We start from the raw sequence: 21,431 nt of genomic DNA, 5'->3' as shown, positions 1-21,431 counted from the left end.
GTTGTCTATTGTCCCATGGACAACCCTTCTTGAGAGGAGCTTCGGGAAGCCAAGCAGGCAGTGCTGCTGGCTGCTTCTTGAGTTCCCTGCCTTGCTAATGTTACCATGTGGAAGGTGCCTATCATCAGGGCATGCAATTTTGTCAGACGTTGGCAAACATAATAATTAGTGGTCTCAGTGAGAGGCAGATCAAGTCTACGCTAAAGTACTATTTCCCACCAAAGAAGAAAATCATGGCAAAATATCTTTTAGGAACCAGGTGAAATTAACATTTAAGCCATTATTAGCCTATGTAAAATAATGAGTATTGCACATGTGCTTTAGAAAGGCAACAAGGACATGTTATGAACAGTCATAGCACATCTCCTACGGATTGCACATTTCCTGCCCAAGTTAGGTAGTCAGCAAACCTAATTTGAGGACCTACTATGTACCAAGCCTATTCTGATGCTTGGGATCCAGTGGTAAGTACCATTAGAAAGTCATACCGAAGGGAAATAAGGATTCATTAGCTAGTAACCAATATTTGCCAAATATAAACCAATATTTGAGGCCTTCTCTGTGCTAAATGTTGCCCTAGTTACTGCCTCAGACTTGGACTGTCCATCGTGGAGCCCATCTACTGTTCAGAAATCAAGGAGAAGGAATGCTTTGAGATTTAACTAAGCAGAGTTCAGGATTTGGGTTGAGAAAAGAATTGTGCTTTCCTCTTTTCAGAGCGCTTAGCTAAGTTTCTCTTAGTAGTTCAGGAAGAGAGAGACCCATTGGTCCAACAAAGTGAGTCCAGGGCTAGCCTGAGAGTCATTGAAGGGCCATAGCGTCAAAAATGGCCAATGGCAGCTCAATAAATCAATTCATACAAAGAAGAATGTCCAAGAAAAAAAATTGCATGGGCACTTGAAAGTAGCCCATGGCATATTAGAAAAAGTCACCACTGGTAAGTTCCTGCATAGACCCCATTTTCTGAGCCCAGTGAGAAGACTCCCAAAGCTTCATGACTATTGGACTGAAAGGTGGGTCTTGGTGGGAGGGAGTGATTGTAGATCCTCCCTAAAACATGCAAGAGGACAAGAGGGGGGTCTGGCCGAGGACAGAGAAGTGTGTCTTTAGGTTGGTGGGCTTATTCCTTCCTTAAGGGTCCTAAGTGGGTGGCAATAGGAAAGCCAGAAAAAACAACCATCTGGGTAGGTTTAACTTCCAACAGGCTTTTTATTATAAATGTTATTCTTGGAAGAGCCTTCCTGGAGGCATGTCGTCAGCCTCTTTTCTATTGGTGATCTGGAATTCTCTGGAATCCAGAAGTCTAAACTAATTCAGAAAACAGACTCGTACCTTAGAATGCTCTATTTCCTTGTCTTCTGGGTGTCAAAGAAATATATAAATATATATTTTTGGTCTGGTGTGGCCTACTTGGGTGGGGAAAACTGGAAACTGCTGGCTAAACAATAGCTCTTTCCACTTTCCCCAAATCTTATATGACTCCTTTTGGGAAAATAGAAACAATTTCTATTTCTATCTTGCTCTTGTATCTTTCCTTCTCATTGCTCTCTTCTCAGTCTCCTGTGGGGTGAAGGTGGCAGGAGCTCTGCATCTTTAATAAAATTTCTGAGGGAAGAATGGGGTGCCTCAGGGGGATGCTCAGGTTTATCTGGGAGCATCATTGGTGAAATTGGCTCCCATCTCTCTACTCTCTGTTCTGTGCAAACGTGTCCTTTGTAGCATGGAACATGTTGCACAGGTTGTTGGTGTTTGGTGTATATAGAGTCAAAGCTTTTAACCTGGAGTTCGTGGCCCTCCAACAGGTTCAAAAATAGGCCATAAGGCATTCAAGAGCCTGAAAGAATATATAAAATGTTGAGAATGTGTATGTGTCAGATCACTTTTTTTGAGGACAGAAGTCATAACTTATATCAGATTTTCAAAGGGGTGTATAACTCAAAATGGCTTTTAAAAATCTCAGCTGGTTTAGATATTTATTTTGACCATCTTTGCTATTCTTCTACCGGGAAACATTCTGGACTCAAGTCCTACTTGAGAGTCAAATGGGAGATTCCAAATTGCAAAATATCACTGATTATCCTTTCTCTAGTTTGAATAGAGTCCAGAATTTCTCTAACTTGGGCAGTTTTGTTTCCTTTCTGGAAACACATTTTGAATTAGAATTACAATGACAGAAAGTGATAGATGGAAACTTGACAAAACTTTATCTGCTTTCAACATTTTGAACACACACCCTTTGCCAAGTTCCTGCTCTAGCATAAAGCTTGACTTGAAGTTAATGAGTGTGGGTGGAGCTTTGGAAATGCCAGTTGTCATCATAAGCTACCTGCATAAAGTGATAGACCCAAAAGATACAAGCAAGCACCTCTAAAGACACCCGAAAAATAAATGAAGGACAACAACTTTATGTAATGCTGTATCAAAGACCTTCACTTCATGGCCGGGTCGCCCCATCAAGTAGATATAAAATCTCTTTTCCTTCACAGGTTGTTAAGTTCCTACTTGATTTTGCTCTTAGCCTGTATACAGAGGGTTCTGTTTGAAATGAAGACATTTCAAAATTTGCATTTCTCATGTTGTTCTGAGAGTCCAAGAGACTTTAGGAGACTGGGATGATAAAACCAGAGCTCGATCTTTCTTTTCTAATCTTCACTCTATTATAGGTGTAGACATTATATATCCATAGATCTGAGATTAAAGGAAAAGATCTCACTAAATGGTATTTTCGTAATTGATCCAGTTACTTCAGCTGTGCACTCAAACAGCCATGCAGCAGTTCAGGAGCAAAATAATTGGATGTGGTCCTGGTTTGGTAACTCACAGCCTAAGACTCAGGATCACACGGCAACAGCAACAACAGGTAAACTCTTATGTCTTCTGCTTATCCATTGTCCTGCATCCAGGCGTTTCAGCGTCAAGGAGAAGGACATCCATTATCATGTTGAAGTCTCACACAGATGTCCCTTCTCCATCTTTAGGGAATCAGGATCTGGTACCCTTTCTTTTATCAAAGAGGCCTGTGGATCTGGGAATACAACTGGATATTACGTTCTACTTGTTTTCCCTTTGGCAACATGCACAGAGAATCAAAATTAGTTTTCCGTCAGAAGCTTCAATTAGGAGATCCATTCAGAATATACCCTCTTGAAGGAAATCTGTGAAGGAAAATGCAGACTCCTACCTTCTGCTGATCTAATGATCGCAGTCAATAATAATAGAAGGAAATGAGGACTTACGGATGGAAAGTGTAGGCCCTGTGCACTTTTTTGGATACTGAAATCCTCAGCTGTAAAGTGGACCTGTTGTTTTCCATCAGAATCTAGGCTCCCTGGATGTTTGAGTAGTAACTCTAAATCCCTGCAAAGAATTCTGAACTCAGAGCTCATGCAGGAGGAGGTTCCAGGTCTATAACAATGGGAGATTACAAGGATATCTTCATTTATCAACTTTGGTTGTGGGAGGATATGCCCATATTTCAAAATAATTGGGCATTCTTTCTGCAGAAGGGGAGTAATAAAAATGGTCCTTAACACTGGCTTAGTTTATAACACATTGAATAGAGTATATTTTTTATTTTAACAAATATTCATGTAAGGAAAAGAATGCTGATGTTTTGTTGTGATTGCGTATCGTGGTGATAAAGGTCACGTGGGAGACGGCTGCAGAAAAAAGAATATGCTATTTTCAAATGTTAAATGTTTACAATGTTTGTCTTCATAGAACAAACATTGTGAAGGAAAAGCTCTTCCTGCCAGTGCTTCGTTTTGGGCCATTTCTGGGCTTTCTTGACACCTGACTTTTTTGTATTTGGGGATTTCATGATGGTTTCAGCCTCTCTGCTTCAACTTTTTTTTAGTTTTTTTTTTTTTTAATCTACTATGTAATACTCTTCTGGTGCGCGTTATGGTGGCAGAAATGGTAGTCTGGGGAAGTTTTCAAACCAGGACTCTTACTTCTGATCCTATTAGTGAGATCATTGGGTCACTTAATTTCTGTCCATCTTTCCTAGTTGATTTCCTTCTTTTCAAAAATGGACTCAGAATGTCCTGTTCTGCTTTGCAAAGTATAGCGTTGGTATAAAAAAAGTGACCATGGGCAAACTTGCTGGAGGATCTGGACATGAAATGGAAAGAGGTGGAAGGCATCTTTTTCCGTCTTTCCTTTCATGTGGCATTCTTCTGCGTATTGGGGATTGCTGGGATTACATGTCTGGGATTGCTGGCAGAAATATCATACCCTAAATTCTTGGAGAATGATATTGGTTGGCCAAGATAAAGTGCGTAGAACATGAAAGGCGAGGACTCTGGAGAGCTTGGTTTCAGAATCATAGACTCTCAGATTTGGAGAGGATCTTCAATAGTCTAGCTCAATCAGCACTTTAAAAAAAAGATTTTATTTATTTGTTTATTTATTTATTTATTCATTCATTCATTTATAAGAAACATGAGAGAGAGGCAGAGACATAGGCAGAGAGAGAAGCAGGGTCCCCGCAGGGAGCCCCATGTGGGACTTGCTCCTGGGACCCAGGGGTCACAACCTGAACCGAAGGCAGATGCTCAGTCATTGAGCCACTCAGGTGCCCCACTCAATCAATACTTCTAATCATGTGATCTACACAGTTTTCCTAAGTGATCTTTCTGATGGTGGGGAATACGATACTTTATGAGGAAGTTTGTTGTTGGATAGTTTAGAATATAACCTTTTAAAACCAACACTTGGAAGAATATTTGTCCCCCTGCAATTATCACCACAGGTCCTGGTTTGACCTTTTGGGGGCCAGACAAAAATTTAATCCCTCTACTATGCTATAGTTTTTCAAAAATCAAAGACTGCCGTCATACACTCTGTCATTCGGCCTTTCTGACTCCAGACAAGGCACATTCCATCCAGCAAGTTTTTTTCCTCTTTAAGATAAGGATCATGAACCAGATAATATTTAAGGTCCTTCCATTTCTGATATTCTATGACCTGCAGTATGAGCCTTGAAAATAAGTGGAACTTCTGTGCTTTTTCTGCTTCTTCCCACCATCTATACTCAGTATAGATGACTCTCTGGAGTAGTAAAAAAGTAGAAGCATATTTCTTAGGAACTGATAATTAACCTTTCAACCATCAATTCAATTATGGTTACAACAGCTTTGAGGAGCTCTAGTGGTACAACTCCCAAAACAGCAACCAAGAGGCGAGAAGCCCAGGATTGGCTTTCATGGTGGTTTCAACCATCAGAGTCCAAGAATCATCTTCACACAACAACAATAATGGCTGGTAATGAGTTATTATTATTTCATAAGATCTCTTGACAATTTTCAATAGTTCATTGACCTCGGGGATACTTATCCTAAAGTCCATTCTGGTTTCACGAATGTTTCTGATAACTTTTGAAGCATCATGAACTTGGAAACCCATATGTTTGACTTTATAGCATTAATAAGCAGATTTCTTCTTTCTATTCCACAGAATTAATACAGGCCCAGAGGAGGCTAATAAGAGCACTGTGAAAGGGGGCCAATCTTTCTTGATGACAGAACAAAATTTGACTCTGAAAGATGTTCCAAAATGACAAAAGTCATTAAAAATTCTTGACTTTCCATGAGAAAATAAAATAGCGTAGCTGGAGCTAGAAAAATTTAGAAACTCTCCTTCAGTGGAACTATTCTTTGGGCAGCCACTGATAGTAAGAAAAGACAGATGGTCACTCCAAAAGATAGCATGACCCCCATTGAAAGTATACGAAAGCCCTTTTCAGGAAAAAGACATCTTCAACAGTAACCACTGAGAAGAGGCTGAGGGTCTCCATCTTCCTTCCTATGATGTGTACAGAAGGGAAAACGTGAGAATTTCTCAAAATCTTGGCTCCAGTCCACTTTGGTCGACTCTTTTGGTTGATTAAGAAATGCCGGGCATGATTTCTTTGTGAATTGACTAATTTTGTTGTGGCTGGATGCTGCTCGGTTGTTGAGGATGGTAATTCAGTTTGCATTTGTGTTCAGAGCTCTGGTGATGTGATTGATGCTAGAAGGCCAACAGATGAGTTAACAAATAGTGAATTAGTGAATACACCTATGGGATTTTAAAAAATGATGGATGTGTTTGGATTCCAAAAGTTTTCTGAAGGTGGCTGGACAAAACAAATGGGCACATGTGAAATCTTTTCATTCTATTCTTGACACCCTAGCTTTAATGGCACATGCTTAATACGTTAATAATCTGAAAGCATGGGAGGGGGAGAGTTTACTGGCCTTTTCTTCTTTTGTTTCTTTGCTGGGGTTATGTCCATATTTATTCTTTTAACTTCCTTAAAGAGAGTGTTCAGTTGTAAAGGTCACAGCCAATTGTTTTTAGATCTATGCATTAGCTTCATAGACTAGGATATAAGAATTTGGGGGTACGCAACTCAGATGTCTCACTCTTCTTAAAATGTTGGGAATTCCATTATACATTCTGTGCCTGATTTTCTTCCTTTGTCAAATGGGTTGCTTGGCATCCAGGTCAGCCACTAACATAAGTCACCACAACAGGTACGGATTCAAGTATCATCTCAGCAGGCTGGGAACCAACTGAAGAAAATGAAGATGAAAGAGACAAACACCCCAGTTATTCTGGATCAGGCATTGATGATGATGAAGATTTTATCTCCAGCACCAGTAAGAATAATCAATTACAGTAGAACCATTTATGCAAGGCTTACTGATTAATCTGAGTGATGCCCAGTAGTGCCTACCTTGGGAAATAGTTAATGTGGAAAGTGAGCATAAATCTATGGCTTATCACACTTTAGTTATACCTTAGTCCTAGATCATGAAGGAAGAAAAAAATTTTTTTTTCAAAATGGGAGTCAAGACTTCCTTCCATTTGAGCAATAGAGCAATGGAGCAATTAGGAAAATATCTTTTATAAAACTCCTATTGCCTTAGGTTCTTTCTGTTTTGTATATTTATATGATCTGCTGCTGCAGATTCTCCTTGAATTATTGGGCTTTGTCAGAGAATGGCATAGGAAAACACTACAACAAATATTTATTGTGTACCTACCGTGCTTGGTGCTGGGAACAAAAAGATTAAAAAAAAAAAAACACAGAGCTCTTGCCTTCAAACTATCATTTATTGAAGCAGTAGAATGTGAGTGGGAGGATATTAATTAAAAGTTGTAGATGATTCTACATTGAAGACTTAAACGGTCCTAGAAAGGCTTAAAAGTTGGGAACCAGAATTCAAGAATCGTCAGAATCAAAACTTGGTTGAAATCAAGGGGGCAAATCCAGTTTTAACAAATGAGTAGGGCACCCATATAATTAAAAGACTTTGAAGGAAAGGACAAATGTTAGCTGAGCTGTAACAGAAACAGTGCCAAGTGTTAAAAACAAATAGTGAATACACTGTATAATAGTATCCAAATTTGTGACGGTTATAAAACTTTTCGAGGGCAGAGATGGAAATTGAGCTGAGAAGCATCCTTTAAAAACACATGCAAAGGTCAGTCTAATAGTTAGCCAGATGACCGGGTTTCCTGGACATATCTCTCATGATTGGAGATGTTGCTGAATAAAGATGAGAATTCTGAACCTGAATTTCCCATATCACTTCATCACTCTTGTCCTCAGAGATGGTATACTTTTGTGGTGTGACATGGACTCTCTCAGGTCACTGAAGTTCTGACTGTCTTACTGAAACCTGAGAGTGCTGTCTCCTAAATGGACAGCACCCAGGAAGGGACGAGTCCAAAAAGTAGCTTGGGCTCTGAGGCATCGGAGTATATGGCATCGATGCCACAAATACTGAAGATGACCTAGATACTTTATATCTAAGCTCTTAAGTGGTATATTCTTTAGACTGGACACCTCTGCAGAGCTTGGTCTAGAAAACAAGGAAACCCCTTTTAATAACTTCAGAGAGAAAATCAAATAGCCAAAAGACACTGGAGCTTTACTATCACACTGTCTTCTGGGTTCAGGACACAGAAGGTGGGGCCATCAGTAAAGATGTGGTCTTGATACTTGAGAAACTCAGCTTTCTTGGGTGGCAACCCAAACAGATCAACCTGAAAATAAATAGTGTGATTAAGCTCCTGGGGAAAATGCCCATTGGTATTTTTCATCTCTGTGGTGTATTTTCCAATTTCAGCTCACTGTTTTCAGCGCACTGCTTGGCACCTGTGTACGTGATTAAGCAGGATGCCTTTTTCTTCTGTAGGGATATGACAACTGCCACTTTTTCACGCTTGTTGAGAATGTGCATAATGATTCTAAACTTGACTTGCTTCACTCGTGAAATAGAGCTGATGGTATTACAGTTCTGTAAAAGAACTAGTGGAGATTTTAGTTGGGTATTGAAATAAGTTTGGAAGAATTAGGATGGATTTGCACATAATATTTTCACAAAAGCAATTGATCCTAATTTTGTCGTGATCCTTCTGTCAGGTGTCTCCTACTCCAGCTCTATCATTTTGGGTGACAGTTTCAGCCTCTGGTGGATGTATGCCTCTTTTTCTTTTTTTCTCCTCCCCCCCCCCCCCCCCCCGCCGTCGACCATCTGCTAATGGTGGTGGGTTACCTATGGTGCTTTTCTACTGAATGTATGAATCTTGTTTTTCTCTCATTGGCTATGAATGGCTTGCTCATGAAGTGCTTTCTATTTGTTGAGAATACCATAGGTATTTGCTAAATATTTAGAAATGTAAATCATATGGCTGTTCTGGGTCAATGTTCTTTCTTAGAATCATCTATAGGAAATCCCTGGCTGCTCAGGGTATGCCTTCCCCCACCAAAACTCTTAATGAAATAAAGTGATCATATCATCATGGTATAGTCTTCAGGTATCTACCTCTTTAGCCTGAGGATCTCCACGTAGCACACTTGCCAGTGATACCAATTCCTAGGGCTCTCAGGCGCACAGGGCTGTTACAGACTGCATGGATGGGCAAAATGCTAATGTTTTCGGCTCTCCTCGGTGGAGGGTGTTTCCAAAGCTGTTCTTCCTTCTGCTGCAGCTCCTTTCGCTGCTTTCTCTGGAACATGTTGTGTACTGACACCAACGTGTTCTTTGACAGAATGTAGAGGACACTGAGGTGCTTGACAATATGTCTGAATCAAGCTGAAGTCCCTCTCTCTCTGCTTTCCCTCCGTTTTCACTCAACCATCTATACAACCTGGTATAGATGATTCACTGTATAGACCAAAGAAGAGAGAGATGTGTAAAACAAGTAGTGAAGGCTCAAGAGCTAACATTTTCCTAATTGCTTCAATCATCATTATCACAGTTCCAACCACACCACGGCTTTTTAGCCACCCAAAACAGAACCAGGATTGGACCCCGTGGAGCCCAGGCGAATCGAATCCAGAAGTATTACTTCAGACTACTACAAGGATGACTGGTAATGGGTTATGCATACTTCATTAAAGATTTTTTTTCCCTCAAAGTCTATGATGCTGCAAAGGCCAATCATCAGGACTCAGTGGGAAATGTAGTTAATGCCTCATCACAGATTCTAAACTTTCATGAGGATACTCGGTTCGACCTAGGAGTTATTTATCAATCATACCATTTGGGTACAAGATACTTTATGTTGCTTTATTATAAAAATGAACACATTACCTTGGTTTATGGTGCTGCCCTCGACAAAGTGATTATAGTAGAATAACAGGTAATCATTAAGAAATTTCATGCCCATTGATTTTCTCTTGGGAGAGTTTAGTGGAGTCACTCAAAAGTATTGAGCGGAGATGCTCAGAGGTACCATTTAGGCATAGCACTGTTAAATAGCATGCTTTGTAATGGAAGAGCACAACACCAAAGGTTGGTTGATTAAAAAGTCACAGTGTATATAACCATCATCACGGCAGATGTGGACAGAAGTGGCACCAGTGCTAATGGAGAAAACTGGACCCGCGAACCACACTCTCCTCTCATTCACCATGAGCACCATGATGAAGAGGAGGCCCAGCATGCTACAAGCACAAGTAAGGAGGATGGTGGTCAGCAGTTCTGGCTTAGATGAGTTAGTGAAGTCATTCGGAAGAATAGGGAAGAATTTTTTTTAGACATTAGCCATGTCTTCTATTTCTATACAGTAATTTCTTTTATCCATGGAGCATGAAAAGCTGCCAAGTCTACACACAAGTTCTAGGAGTTGGAAGAAAAATGCTAATTTGTCAGGTTGCCCACAAGGCCAAAATGTTGAAATGTTTTTAAGAGATCTGAGATATGTTTTTTTGTGTGTGTGTTAGAGATCCCTCAAGGTTCCATTTGGGTGATTTGTGTGTGTTTATGGAAATGTGTGATGAAGAGTGTATCTTTTGGTGCTGAGCAGTGGAATCTGGAAAGAAAGCTTGACAAGTGCATTGATGATCTTTGGAATGCTTATCTTCTGTGAAGATCTTTGATGAATCCAGTTTCTTTTTTTACATTCTCTTCCTCACTGCATTGTAGAAAGGCATCCCTTGTACTCTTTGGAGGAAGGTCAGTAGCTCATATAGACTATATTTGAATTTCTGTGACTGTTCTTTTTCTGTTTTTAAGCTCAGAGTAGCTTGGGGAAGGCTTTGTACTGTTATTTCTACTTACGTGCAAACATCTCAGGTTTTGCAAAAACAATCTCAAGTCTCACTACTGATCTCTGAGGATAGAACTAAAAAAGTAAGGAGTATATACTCTTCTTCCTTCTTGGAGATATGCCTATCATGTTTGGGAAAAAAAGAAGCTTTAATTTAGGATGACAGCTTGTAATATCTTTAAAACTATGATTTAACTATTATTCTCTTAGCTTTGGATACTCCTAAGGCAAGAATGTAAGAAGCAGCCACTTAGAAACCAAAGAGAGAAGCCATAGTTTTTGAGGGATGCCTTCAGACAACAAAAGAAGCATTTCAGACATCAACCAGGATGTAGGTTTTAAGTCCTGGGCATTGTGCTGAATACACCCAACAGGCCTGCAGCTCATTTCTTATCCCAGTGGATTTTATTTTTGTGTGACGGCTATGGGCTGAGTTAACAAGAGTCTTCTGATAGAAGGAAAAAATGAGAAGCAGACGTCTCTTCAGAATGGGATTCCGTACCATTCCCCTTTGGAACCAGTATATCTTAGAATTTAAGACAGTTTGTACTTAAAAAGGAGACAGTTTCTTAAGAGGCTTGGAATTAATGAGCCCATTGTCAAAAGGTGGTGGGGGAGGGGGGGAGGGGACAGCATTCCTGGAGGGGGGTTGAAAATCCAGATGTAACAGAACCTCACAGAGGGAAAGGGGAAAGTGGTAACCTCTACAGCAATTCTCTTATCAGTACTTACAAAACCTAAAGAGATTCTGGTTGGTGACCTCTGGGCTTTGTCAAAGACCATTACAACTTCTAGAAGAGAGTTAGCCTTCATATTTTACGATGGAAATCCTATCCTCTGCCAATCCATATGTTGCAAACAGCAGGGTCACTGGATATTTAAAGGATCGTTATGTTTCTAAAGATAGTGTAGTGTGTGCATGTGTGCGTGTGTGTGTGTGTGTGTGTGTGTGTGTGTGTGTACCCATGCATTTGTCTTTTTCTTTCTTTTCTAAAACATTTTGAGTAGGCAGTTTATGTTCGGGTTAGTCTCCCCCTTTTTGTAATTAGGCTCATGGTTTTTGTAACTTCGTTGTTTGTCAGGAGGTAGTGATTTAGTCAGTGGGAGGTGAAACTGAAGATTTGGGACTTCTTTTTCCTCCCTCTGGATAACCAGTTAACCCCAGGAATGTTTTGGCCAATGCAAGGGTAAAATGAGGACATAGGTTTTATTTTTTAAAGATTTTTCTTATTATCAAATCACACATATCATTTTCTAAAATTATGGAATACAACCAGTCTTACCAGTTGCAAAATACACTTTGGCTTGGCAAGTCTATAGGCTCTCATTTTCTTGATGAACTGAACATTTGCTATTAGGAGCTATAAATGAAAATGACAGTGGCATTCTGATTTTTCCCAAAGGCACCCTGATACAATTTTATTCCATTCATTTTATTCTTTTTAAAACTGGACTACTACAACACTGAGAGGTTGAAATTTTTAGCTCATCACACATTTCTATTGTTTGTATAATCCCAAACACTGGCTAGAATAGCTTTCTTCCATTGACTTAATTTTGTTAAAAAGTAATTTTGGCAATTTTAGATGCCACGTAGACATAACTTTGTAATGTGCCAGTCTTTGTCAACATCTTTCATGCTGGGCACATCTGCTGCTGGTGCCTTTCCAGTGCATGTGATCATGGGTTATGTGACCACCATTTGAGAAGTCCTCCCACCATGCTGATTTTATCATCAATTGGTTATATAATATACTCCTCCCCTCAAAATCACTGCAGCAAAGGGCTTAATTCTTTGGAGGCAATGTTCTCTCAGACAAGGATATATGAGGCCATGGAATATGGTAAACTAAGACTCATTACTGGGAATTCATAGACTAGGCTAGTCTTAACTTTGTGCCAATCTGGATGTAGGATTTTGAGCAAAAGTACTCTGAGTCCCAGTTTTCCTATCTGAAAAATGGAAAGATTGGGCCATTGATCTCTAATATCTCTTCCAGAATATCAGTGGTCTCTGTCCTTGCTGCTGTCCTTTTCTACCTTTTCTCCCATAGGTATATGGCTTTGACATATTAAGATATGTGTTGGTAAGGAAATTGAACAATAATGGCTCACAATTGTTCTTCTCACAGCCGAGGCAATCCCTAGTAGTACAATAGAAGAAACAGCTACCCAGAAAGAGCAGTGGGTTGAGAATGGATGGCATGGGAAATATCCGCAGTCACCAAAAGAAGACTCTCATTCAACAGCAGGGACAGCTGGTAATGGGTTGTTTAACAAGCAAACTTGGGTGGAAACTTCCTCTTGGGTTAAATGTTAAGCATAGAGAACACTGAACAAAAAGACATTGAAAGAAGAATTGCAAATTATTAATTATTAATTAATTAATTAGTAAATTATGATATGGTCAACACAGAGCCAACTCTTAAATGCTCATAACAAATCACCTAAGTAGGAATTGATCTAGCATGCAAAGAAGACACAGAGAATATGACTCCTGCATATGCCACTTTCAGATCTAGTTTTGGGCATCCCCTAGTGAGATTTTAGCAGAGACTTTGATCTTACCAAATACTCCCTTTTGTTTTGTAAAGGAATCTACGATATAGCTTTATAAAATACTGGGCATGTTAGAAAGTATTTGGTCAGAACTCTAATGTTAGAAGAAATGGAGCCAGATAGTTAGAAAATAACTGTTTGATGTCATTTAGCCCTTTGGTCATGTCTGTTTGGAGATTTCTCTTTGAACACACAGTGCTTTTTTCTTAGATTTACAAAAATACACCTTCTCTATTCTTGAACTGTGGGATCATGAAAATTGGACTTGAGTCCTGTCATCATCTCTAAGTGATACCAGATAACTTGACTCTGCAAACTCCTATGCATGATTCTTTTGTCTGTGTGACAGAAACATGGAAATGCATCCTGTCTTGTAAGAGAATATGAATTCTGTATTCTCACTTGGTATCAGAATAGCCCCCTGCTTCCATTTGCAATATAGAATGTAATGCAGGATGTGCTTCCAGTGTGTGGCAGCTTCTGAATGCATACCTGGCAAAGCAGTGGATTCAGTGACTGGCTCTGTGGTGTGGTTGTTGCTAAGGGGCTCCTATTGTAATCTTCCCTACCTATGTATCTCCACTGGTTCTGAATGAAGCAAAAGCACGTGCTGAATTCTTATATGTCCCTTGAGCTGTGAATCCCCTTGTTAGAAGGTAATGCTTCTGATGGATTCCATTCATGCTTTTGAGATGAATGCTGTTTACTTTCATGTTTATCTTGTGGGCAGCCTGATTCCTTCTTTAAATCACTACCAGTCTAATGTGCATTTCACTGGGATGTGGTTGTCTCTGAATGACATCATGCGCTTAGACACTTCCTCCTTTAAGGGTTGGTGGCAAAATGGCATGTGGTTCAAGAACTACCTCTTTATCTTCACATGATGACTATAACTCATTCTCTGTTCGTGCAGGAGTTATTAATACCTTTGTGTCCTCTAGTTCACATGCTGATTGCTAAGTAAATGAGCATGAACAGACCCATACCTGCTAAAACATCCTGTGTTTACACAAGTTCTTGGCCCTCTATACCAGGAAGGTGCTTTCATTGTGTTGTCTAGAGAATAAAGTCTCTTTAAATTTGTCAGTGTATCCCTGGTCAGATGTCAACTAACATTTTAACACTTGCTTGAACTACCTGGTCACAACAGCCACAGCCCAAGACAGCCATCCAGATCAAAAAACGACAACGCAGAGTCAAGAGGACAGCTCCTGGACTTATTTCTTTGACCCAATCTCACATCCAATGGGACCAGGTCATCAAACGGAAAGATGGATGGGTAATAGCCTCTGAGATTTTCTATATGTTATGTTTTTGAAAGGCACCAAATGGCCACTTACCTAGAAATGTGCCCTTGATTTTAGACCAGTCTGCTTTCCCAAGGAACCTGAAGTATCTTCAAAAATTAGTTTTCTAGGTAGGGGTGATAAGTACATTCATCTGAATATGAAATCCTGGGCCGAGGTTAAAGAATTCAGCCAGAGGGGATCCCTGGGTGGCGCAGCGGTTTGGTGCCTGCCTTTGGCCCAGGGCATGATCCTGGAGACCTGGGATCGAATCCCACATCGGGCTCCCAGTGCATGGAGCCTGCTTCTCCCTCTGCCTGTGTCTCTGCCTCTCTCTCTCTCTGTATCTGTCATAAATAAATAAAATATTAAAAAAAAAAAAAAGAATTCAGCCAGAGGGTTAAAGCAGAATTAGTCCTAAAGTGGCAGGAGTGGAAGTTATTTTCTCTGAAGAAGAAGCAGCCTCAAGATTTATTTTCTGTTTACTTTTAAGTACAAGGTTTTAAAGAGAGTGAAGTGATTGAATTCAGTGACTTTTTTCATGGTAGACCCAAAGATGTAACTTAAAGAAATCTTAGAGGTCAAAAACTGGTGAGTATTCATTTCAAACAAGTAACTAAAAAGCTCAGAAAATATAATTATTCACTCTTGCCACATTTAGAAAGAAGTATGGTACCCAGTGACTTAGGGTTTGGACCACTCTTGGTCCTCAATAAATATTTGCAAATTTAATGAATGGACTGCTTTTATACAGGATAGAATCCCTGTTTTCTTAAATATCAGTCTTATTTATCTATAAGCAATTAAAAATAGAAATGAAAGAGAAAGTAAAAGAGATACTAGTTGTAGTTCTGCAAAAAATGGAGGATTTTGATTTTTTTGACCAGTTTTTATATTCAAAAGGAATTCTTTCTTTATCAGAACAGATGACAGCTTTCCTGAGAGAATCTGCAGGAGTTGGCAGCAGGTGGTGTTATCACTTTTTTTTTTTTCAGTCTTTACTAAGCTGGAGAATCCGTGCTCCTTACTATACCCGTGAATTGAGTTACTCAAGTTTTTTAAAAAAATTATTTGACAAGATGTCTTGATCACAGAAATATCACATTCCAAAAAAGGAGAAAAAACCAAGAGTCAATAGAGGGAAGTGAATTTTCAGTCATAGCATTGAATATGTTATCTGGATCCAAACTGCCAAGGGTATGCATAACATAGACTGTATTAAAATGGGTTCTAAGAGCATAATAATGATGTCTCTTGATGTTGAATTGAACCAAATTATCTACAAAATGAATCCCAGAGTCTCTATGGCTTCCTTCCTTTAAAACATCCTATGCTGTTCCCCAATATTAATGATCAGATATCCCTTAAGCTACAATTTTGTTAAATATCTGTTAATGTGCAGTGCATTATGGACACAGCATGTTCCATGGCCTTACAGAACTTAAAATTTAGGAAAAGAGAACATTTATCATCAAAATGTATCTAACAATATTAAACGATAAGTAATAGATGTCAAATGAATGTTGCCCCCGATAAACACAAAAATTCAAAGGACTCTCCAGAGTGTCGGAGAAAAGTAGATCAGATCTGGTTTTACAAAAATGAAAAAAAACAAAAAACAAAAAAACCATGAATAGAGAAAGGAAGTCAGGGAAAGTTTTTCTAGAAAGGAGACTCAAGTATGGAGAGGCATGAAGGAAGGGAAACCAAAGGATGGTATGGATTTTTCAGAGTGACTGGGCCCTTTTCTCATAAAGGAAGATGAGTTTGAGTGGCTAGGTTGTGGCCATTAGGTTGCGGGGTTGAAGTGCCACATGCCAACCCAACACACGTGTGTGCACATGGCTGCTGGTGGCGCTGGTGTATCCATGGTGGAAAACCAAACCAGTGAAAACTAACCTTCAGGATCAATATTAATCCTCCATACTGATGAACAGAAAGAGGGTCTGTCTATTCAATTGAACATGTCAAAGATAATACAATTGACTTCAACCATAGATCGGTGCAAAATATCTTGAAGGATTCTACTTATAGAAGGGAAGGTGAGCAAGAGTGTCTAGAGGCTTAACAGACAGGACTTTTTCTGAGAGCATATCCATTTGGGGTTTTGATTTAGGTTAACTAGCCTTTCCTCCTTTTTGAAACCTGGGATAATACAGTCAGCCATGTTTTGCCCTACAAAGATCTTAATTCTCTTTTCTTGTATATAAAGGCTTCATTGTAGATATGAGTGTCCAATATTCCTGTGTTTCCCTCTGGAGTCATCTGGACCTGATTAAATCTCTCTGGATGCAGCAGTATGGGTAGACTTGGAGTTGGACGGCCAGCAACAGTGATAGTGCTTTTGGATTGTTTGGTCGCTGTTTCACTCAGGACTTGTTATTTCAGCCCCACCGATCTGTGGCAATTACTAGAAACAGCACATTTAAATCCTTCGGTGACATTTTGGCGTCTCTCAACATTGCACATGTTAAATCCCAGAGACATCTCAAACTTGTGTTTATAGGAAGAATGATTCACTGACATCTACTGCTTTTTATTCTTGCCCCTGAATACTTCCCATGGCTTCCATGTAGGTAGTATTGGATAATAATTTTATGTTATATGCACATTCACTTTGTGAAAGGAAAAAGACCAAAAGAGAAAGGGGGCTGTACATTTTTTTTAATAAAAAAAAGTTTAAAAAGCTCTTTTGCCAAGTGAGGGACATGTGAAGAAATGGGAGCTGAACCAGTGCATTTTGTTTTTTCTCCATGATCCAGATCACATGGGTCTATAAGGGAGGCAATGTGTATGGCATGGGACAAGTGACACACAGGCTTTGTTTCTGTCTTTTTGCAAAGCTTGAGGTATCTCATGTTCATTTAGAGTCCTTCCAGACTCAACAAAACATAAAATTGTATCTTTCATACACTCAGTCTTTAAATAAAGCCAATTACTTCTTGTGATACTCTTCTGAAGAAGTAATAATTTGTTCCAGTTCTGGAGACATAAGTCAGTATGTACTTTTCCCCCTCTTGTCCAGGTTTGAGTATGAAAATAGTTTGTCTGTAGACCATAAACCACCCTCAGGTAGTGCTTAGTAAATCAAGCATTAACACTGGTTTGATTCCTTCAGATATGGACTCCAGCCATAGTCCCACAAGTCAGCCTTCTGCAGATCCGAACACACATTTGGTGGAAGACTTGGACAGGATAGGACCTCTTTCAATGACGACTCGTAAGGATATAGCAGCCCCTTTACTGGCCTGTGTCCTGCTTCAGCTCTTCCTCACCCTGGCCCACCTGCAGAGCTTGGTGGTGGAATGGAGTTAGTGCTACGTGGCTCGGCTCAAGCCCAGAGTATGAAAGGGTCTTCATTGTCTATTTTCTTGGTGGGTTCTTTAAATCTGATTTTGCCTTCATTCTTGGTGATTTCCAGATGCAATGACTTTATGTTAAAGAAAACTTTTAAAAGTTGTGGGATTCTTCCCAACTTGATTTTCCTTCCCTAAATCATTATGTGAGTAAAACCCAAGACCATGGCTAAGACAGTGGTTTCTCTGTTTTAACCATCTCCCTTTGGTTCCCATCTTTCCTCCAATCAAGGCAGAAGAGAGGTAGGGTTGTTGAGAAAAGAAATTGTGGGGCCAGATAATCATAGAGAATGGAGAAATTACAGCAGCCCACAGGACTCCAGCCATAGTCCACATGTCAGCCTTTCTGCAGATCCGAACACACATTTGGTGGAAGACTTGGACAGGATAGGACCTCTTTCAATGACAACTTGGAAGGATATAACAGCCCCTCTACTGGCCTGTAGTCCTGCTTCAGGAGGGCAAGACATACTGTTGACCATTAACAAAAGTGGCAGGACCCAGAAACAAAAGAGGAACACTTACTTATATCTCTTCCCATTACTGAACATCTTGTCGAACCAGTGCTTAAACTGTTAGTAGCTTTAACTGCCATTATATGGACAGGGCTATCCTAGAGGGCAGCCTGAAGTCGTTCGCGATTTCTTGACCGAGTATGAAAAAAATCCAGATTTATGAGGGCTTCATTTCACTGCTTGATACACATACTGGTCAGAGTCCTTCATGTGAGCCCTTCTAGGTAGAGGGAAAAAGTCAACAAGCATGCGTTGATCACCAAGAATGTATGTAGCACAGTGTTAAGCATCAAAGGAGATGGAAAGAAGCCTAAGAATGGTCCCCTTCAATGGGGGGCCTTGTGTTTCCACTCTATGTCCCTGCTGACTTTTGTTCTGATACTGGGCTTGGGATTTGGTGAATGCCTTTCTCCTGGTTGGCATGTTTACTTGGTGGTGGACATGGCTTATGGATGTGCTTTATGGAATGCTTGCACCTGTAACTCAGGTCAGTACCTTTCTTAGAAGAACACAAAAGAAATCAACCCCAAGTAGTCAGAGTGATTGCAGATATGGGCAGTGGTTCAACCTCAGATTGGTACATGTCAGTGAGGGCCCTGTGTTTGCCCAGGCAAGCGTTTCCTGATGTTTCGGTGCAGTGATGAGAATCCTCATTTACAGACAAGATCAAAAACCTAATAACAGAGTATAATGGTAGCTCTAATTTAATATTCTTTAGAAGGGGCTGAAATATTTCTTTGTGTAAATTTGATCTGAGTTACTTGAGCAGGTTATTCTAGAACTTCTTCTTTCATCCTAGGAAGTGTGCTACCTGCTATCATGGTATTTATTTCCCTACAGTCCCATTTTGCCACCCACCATTCCTTTTTCCTTGTCTCTGTGTTCCTTAGTTTTCCTAAGTGGCTGGAAGCTAGAGTTGGGCCAGGATGATCCAGGGTGGACAAAGTTTTGATTCAGGCTTCACCTTGGCACTTTATCTTTGTTGACTATACTGAAAAAGAGGTTCTTAGGAGCTGATGAGGGATGAAACAGAATTCTGTTGTACATTTCTAGCAATCAGAGGAAAATGGTATACACAAACTTCGGCCTTCCTGTGCACCTACCCGTCTGACACTACCATAGCTAGATCCTCCCTGTCCGCAGTTAACGGAGGATTCGTTTCATGGCTCCAAATTAATGCTGGATTCCTCCCTCATTGAAACAGAGCAAAGTCATACTCAGAGCTTCTCCACATCACCTGGAGGCTTGGAAGAAGATAAAAACCATCCAACGGCTTCTACTCCAACTAGCAGTAAGGATTGTAAAGCTCAGTTGGCTTCAGCTCTTGATAAAGCTCAATAAATTATGGATATTTTTGCGGTGTCTTTGGTGGAGGTACACAACTGGCTGCTGTTAAGCTGTTACTTCTGATCAGAAGGTGTGGCTGGTGATGGTTCTTTGATGTTTCTGCTTTGTAGACCTCTTAGAAGCTACTGTACATAATAAAGTACAAACAGTATTTCTCAATCTAAAAATTTAGGTTTCTTAAACTCTAGAGCTAGTGGCGTGGTTTTAAAATAACAGATCGCTTGTATATGATTTATAATTGGTATAAAGGTCTGAATTCTATCACTCTTCTGTTTTCCTTTCATCAATAATATTATTTTGCCATTCATCCTCTGGACATATATCCATGGTGCTGGTGATTAAGAAGCGGTGCCCTTATGGCAAAGGAAAGAGTAATCTAAGCCTCGGGGCTTTGAAACCTTGCCTTTACGATTCCCTTTGCAGGGAGCATGATTTTACTTTTCAGTTCAATGATGTGTTTTCTCTACTTCATCAAAGGCGGGTCTAATTGAGTAAGAGCTCCAGATTATCTAGTACCTGAGTTGACTTCAAGGTCACCGTCGCAGCAGCATAAACCTAACTCTAGTAATCCAGGCAGACGTTGCAACAAATGCCTCTCCTGGGTGTTGGGATCACCAAAATCTCTTCCACTGAGGCATGTCCAGGTGGTGCCAATCGCAAAATATCGCTTTGGTTCAATAGTAGAACGAACTGTATTGTCTTTTGCTTCGTACTCATGAATAACAAGTGGAAAGCTTTTGCAGCACTAGCATGTTCTGAAGACAAGCACCCGATGGGTGGTGGACTCACAAATGTGGGCTCACCATTGGTTCCACGTCCATACAGATAGAACTGATGGCAGAGGTGGAAGAGAAGGTGGACATCTTCCCGAAGACTCAGCTCCTTCAGTGGAAGCTTCTCCTTCTCACTCGCCAGCCACAAATGAATACAGGACCCTCATCCCGGTGACCCCCGCTAAGACGGGGTTCCCTGGAGTTACTGAAGTTAATATTGCTGGAGATTCCAATTCTAACGTTATTCATTTCCTTTCAGGTAACTTGGCCGTTTGCTATCTGGTTCGATTTCCCTAGAGAGTGACACAACGCGTACTTTCGTACTACAGGGGGTGGGGGTGGGGGGCATTTTCTGTGCGGGCTATGATTAGACTGATTTGCGATACGGGAATGACCTTTATCACAGGTCATCATTCCAGTCTCCGTTTATTTTTGTGACTTGGTTGTCATGTTAGGATTTCTCTCTTTGTTCCTAATCTTGTGATATATTAATTTGAACCATAGGAAATTAACGTGTTTGTAGGTCAAAGTAGTTAAGTATTGGCAAATTCATTTGATTCAACTCAGATATGCTACCTCATTAGTAAGGTTTTACCCAACATGTGAAAAATTTCCATAGGCTAAAATCTTTTGCTCTGAAATTATCATCTTTACTGGTGATGGATTGGTGAATTTTACTGTTGGTGGAGGGCTCGTGGCTAAACCTGCTTATGATTCACACTTCAGACTTTATGATTTAATCTACTAATAATGCATAGGCTTGATTTCTCGTGTTGTAATGGCAAAGAGATGACTAAAGATGACTCATTCAATTAAGTTGGACACCACCTAAAAGGAGAGTGAGACTTCTTTTCTCAAATACCTAATCTCGCCTACTTCTCCCTTTCTTTGCTCCTCCATTTGCATTAAGAAACTTACATTGAAAAAAAAAAAAAAAGAAACTTACATTGAAGGAAAAAGAACTGGACATAACTACTCTGGTTAAGAAATGAGAATTGCAATCTCTCCTCCCCATCCCAGTGATTCAAGTGCTTCTTGCCACTCAAC

At 40.0% G+C, this 21,431-nt stretch overlaps 1 protein-coding gene across 17 annotated transcripts in view; it reads left to right on the top strand.

Moving 5' to 3' along the window:
• The window catches only part of CD44 (CD44 molecule (Indian blood group)), a 90,974-nt gene that overhangs the window by 51,364 nt on the left and 18,179 nt on the right, over positions 1-21,431 (top strand). For 2 of the 17 annotated variants that reach the window (XM_025452462.3, XM_035701375.2), the window contains exons 6-15: positions 2,741-2,860; positions 5,137-5,265; positions 6,519-6,644; positions 9,256-9,369; positions 9,839-9,955; positions 12,681-12,809; positions 14,258-14,386; positions 17,512-17,613; positions 19,469-19,555; positions 20,437-20,643. The exons of 1 other annotated variant lie outside the window; for it this stretch is intronic. In XM_025452462.3, coding sequence (XP_025308247.1) covers positions 2,741-2,860; positions 5,137-5,265; positions 6,519-6,644; positions 9,256-9,369; positions 9,839-9,955; positions 12,681-12,809; positions 14,258-14,386; positions 17,512-17,613; positions 19,469-19,555; positions 20,437-20,643 — 1,260 coding nt within the window. The remainder of the gene's footprint in view (positions 1-2,740; positions 2,861-5,136; positions 5,266-6,518; positions 6,645-9,255; positions 9,370-9,838; positions 9,956-12,680; positions 12,810-14,257; positions 14,387-17,511; positions 17,614-19,468; positions 19,556-20,436; positions 20,644-21,431) is intronic. 14 more of the 17 variants (XM_035701376.2, XM_025452458.3, XM_035701377.2 and 11 more) reach the window with 14 other exon arrangements.

This window comes from Canis lupus, chromosome 18 (assembly GCF_003254725.2).
Source record: "Canis lupus dingo isolate Sandy chromosome 18, ASM325472v2, whole genome shotgun sequence".
Classification (NCBI taxonomy): Eukaryota; Metazoa; Chordata; class Mammalia; order Carnivora; family Canidae; genus Canis; species Canis lupus.
Note: the sequence above shows the minus strand (reverse complement) of the source record. Positions and strands in the feature narration are given on the sequence as shown.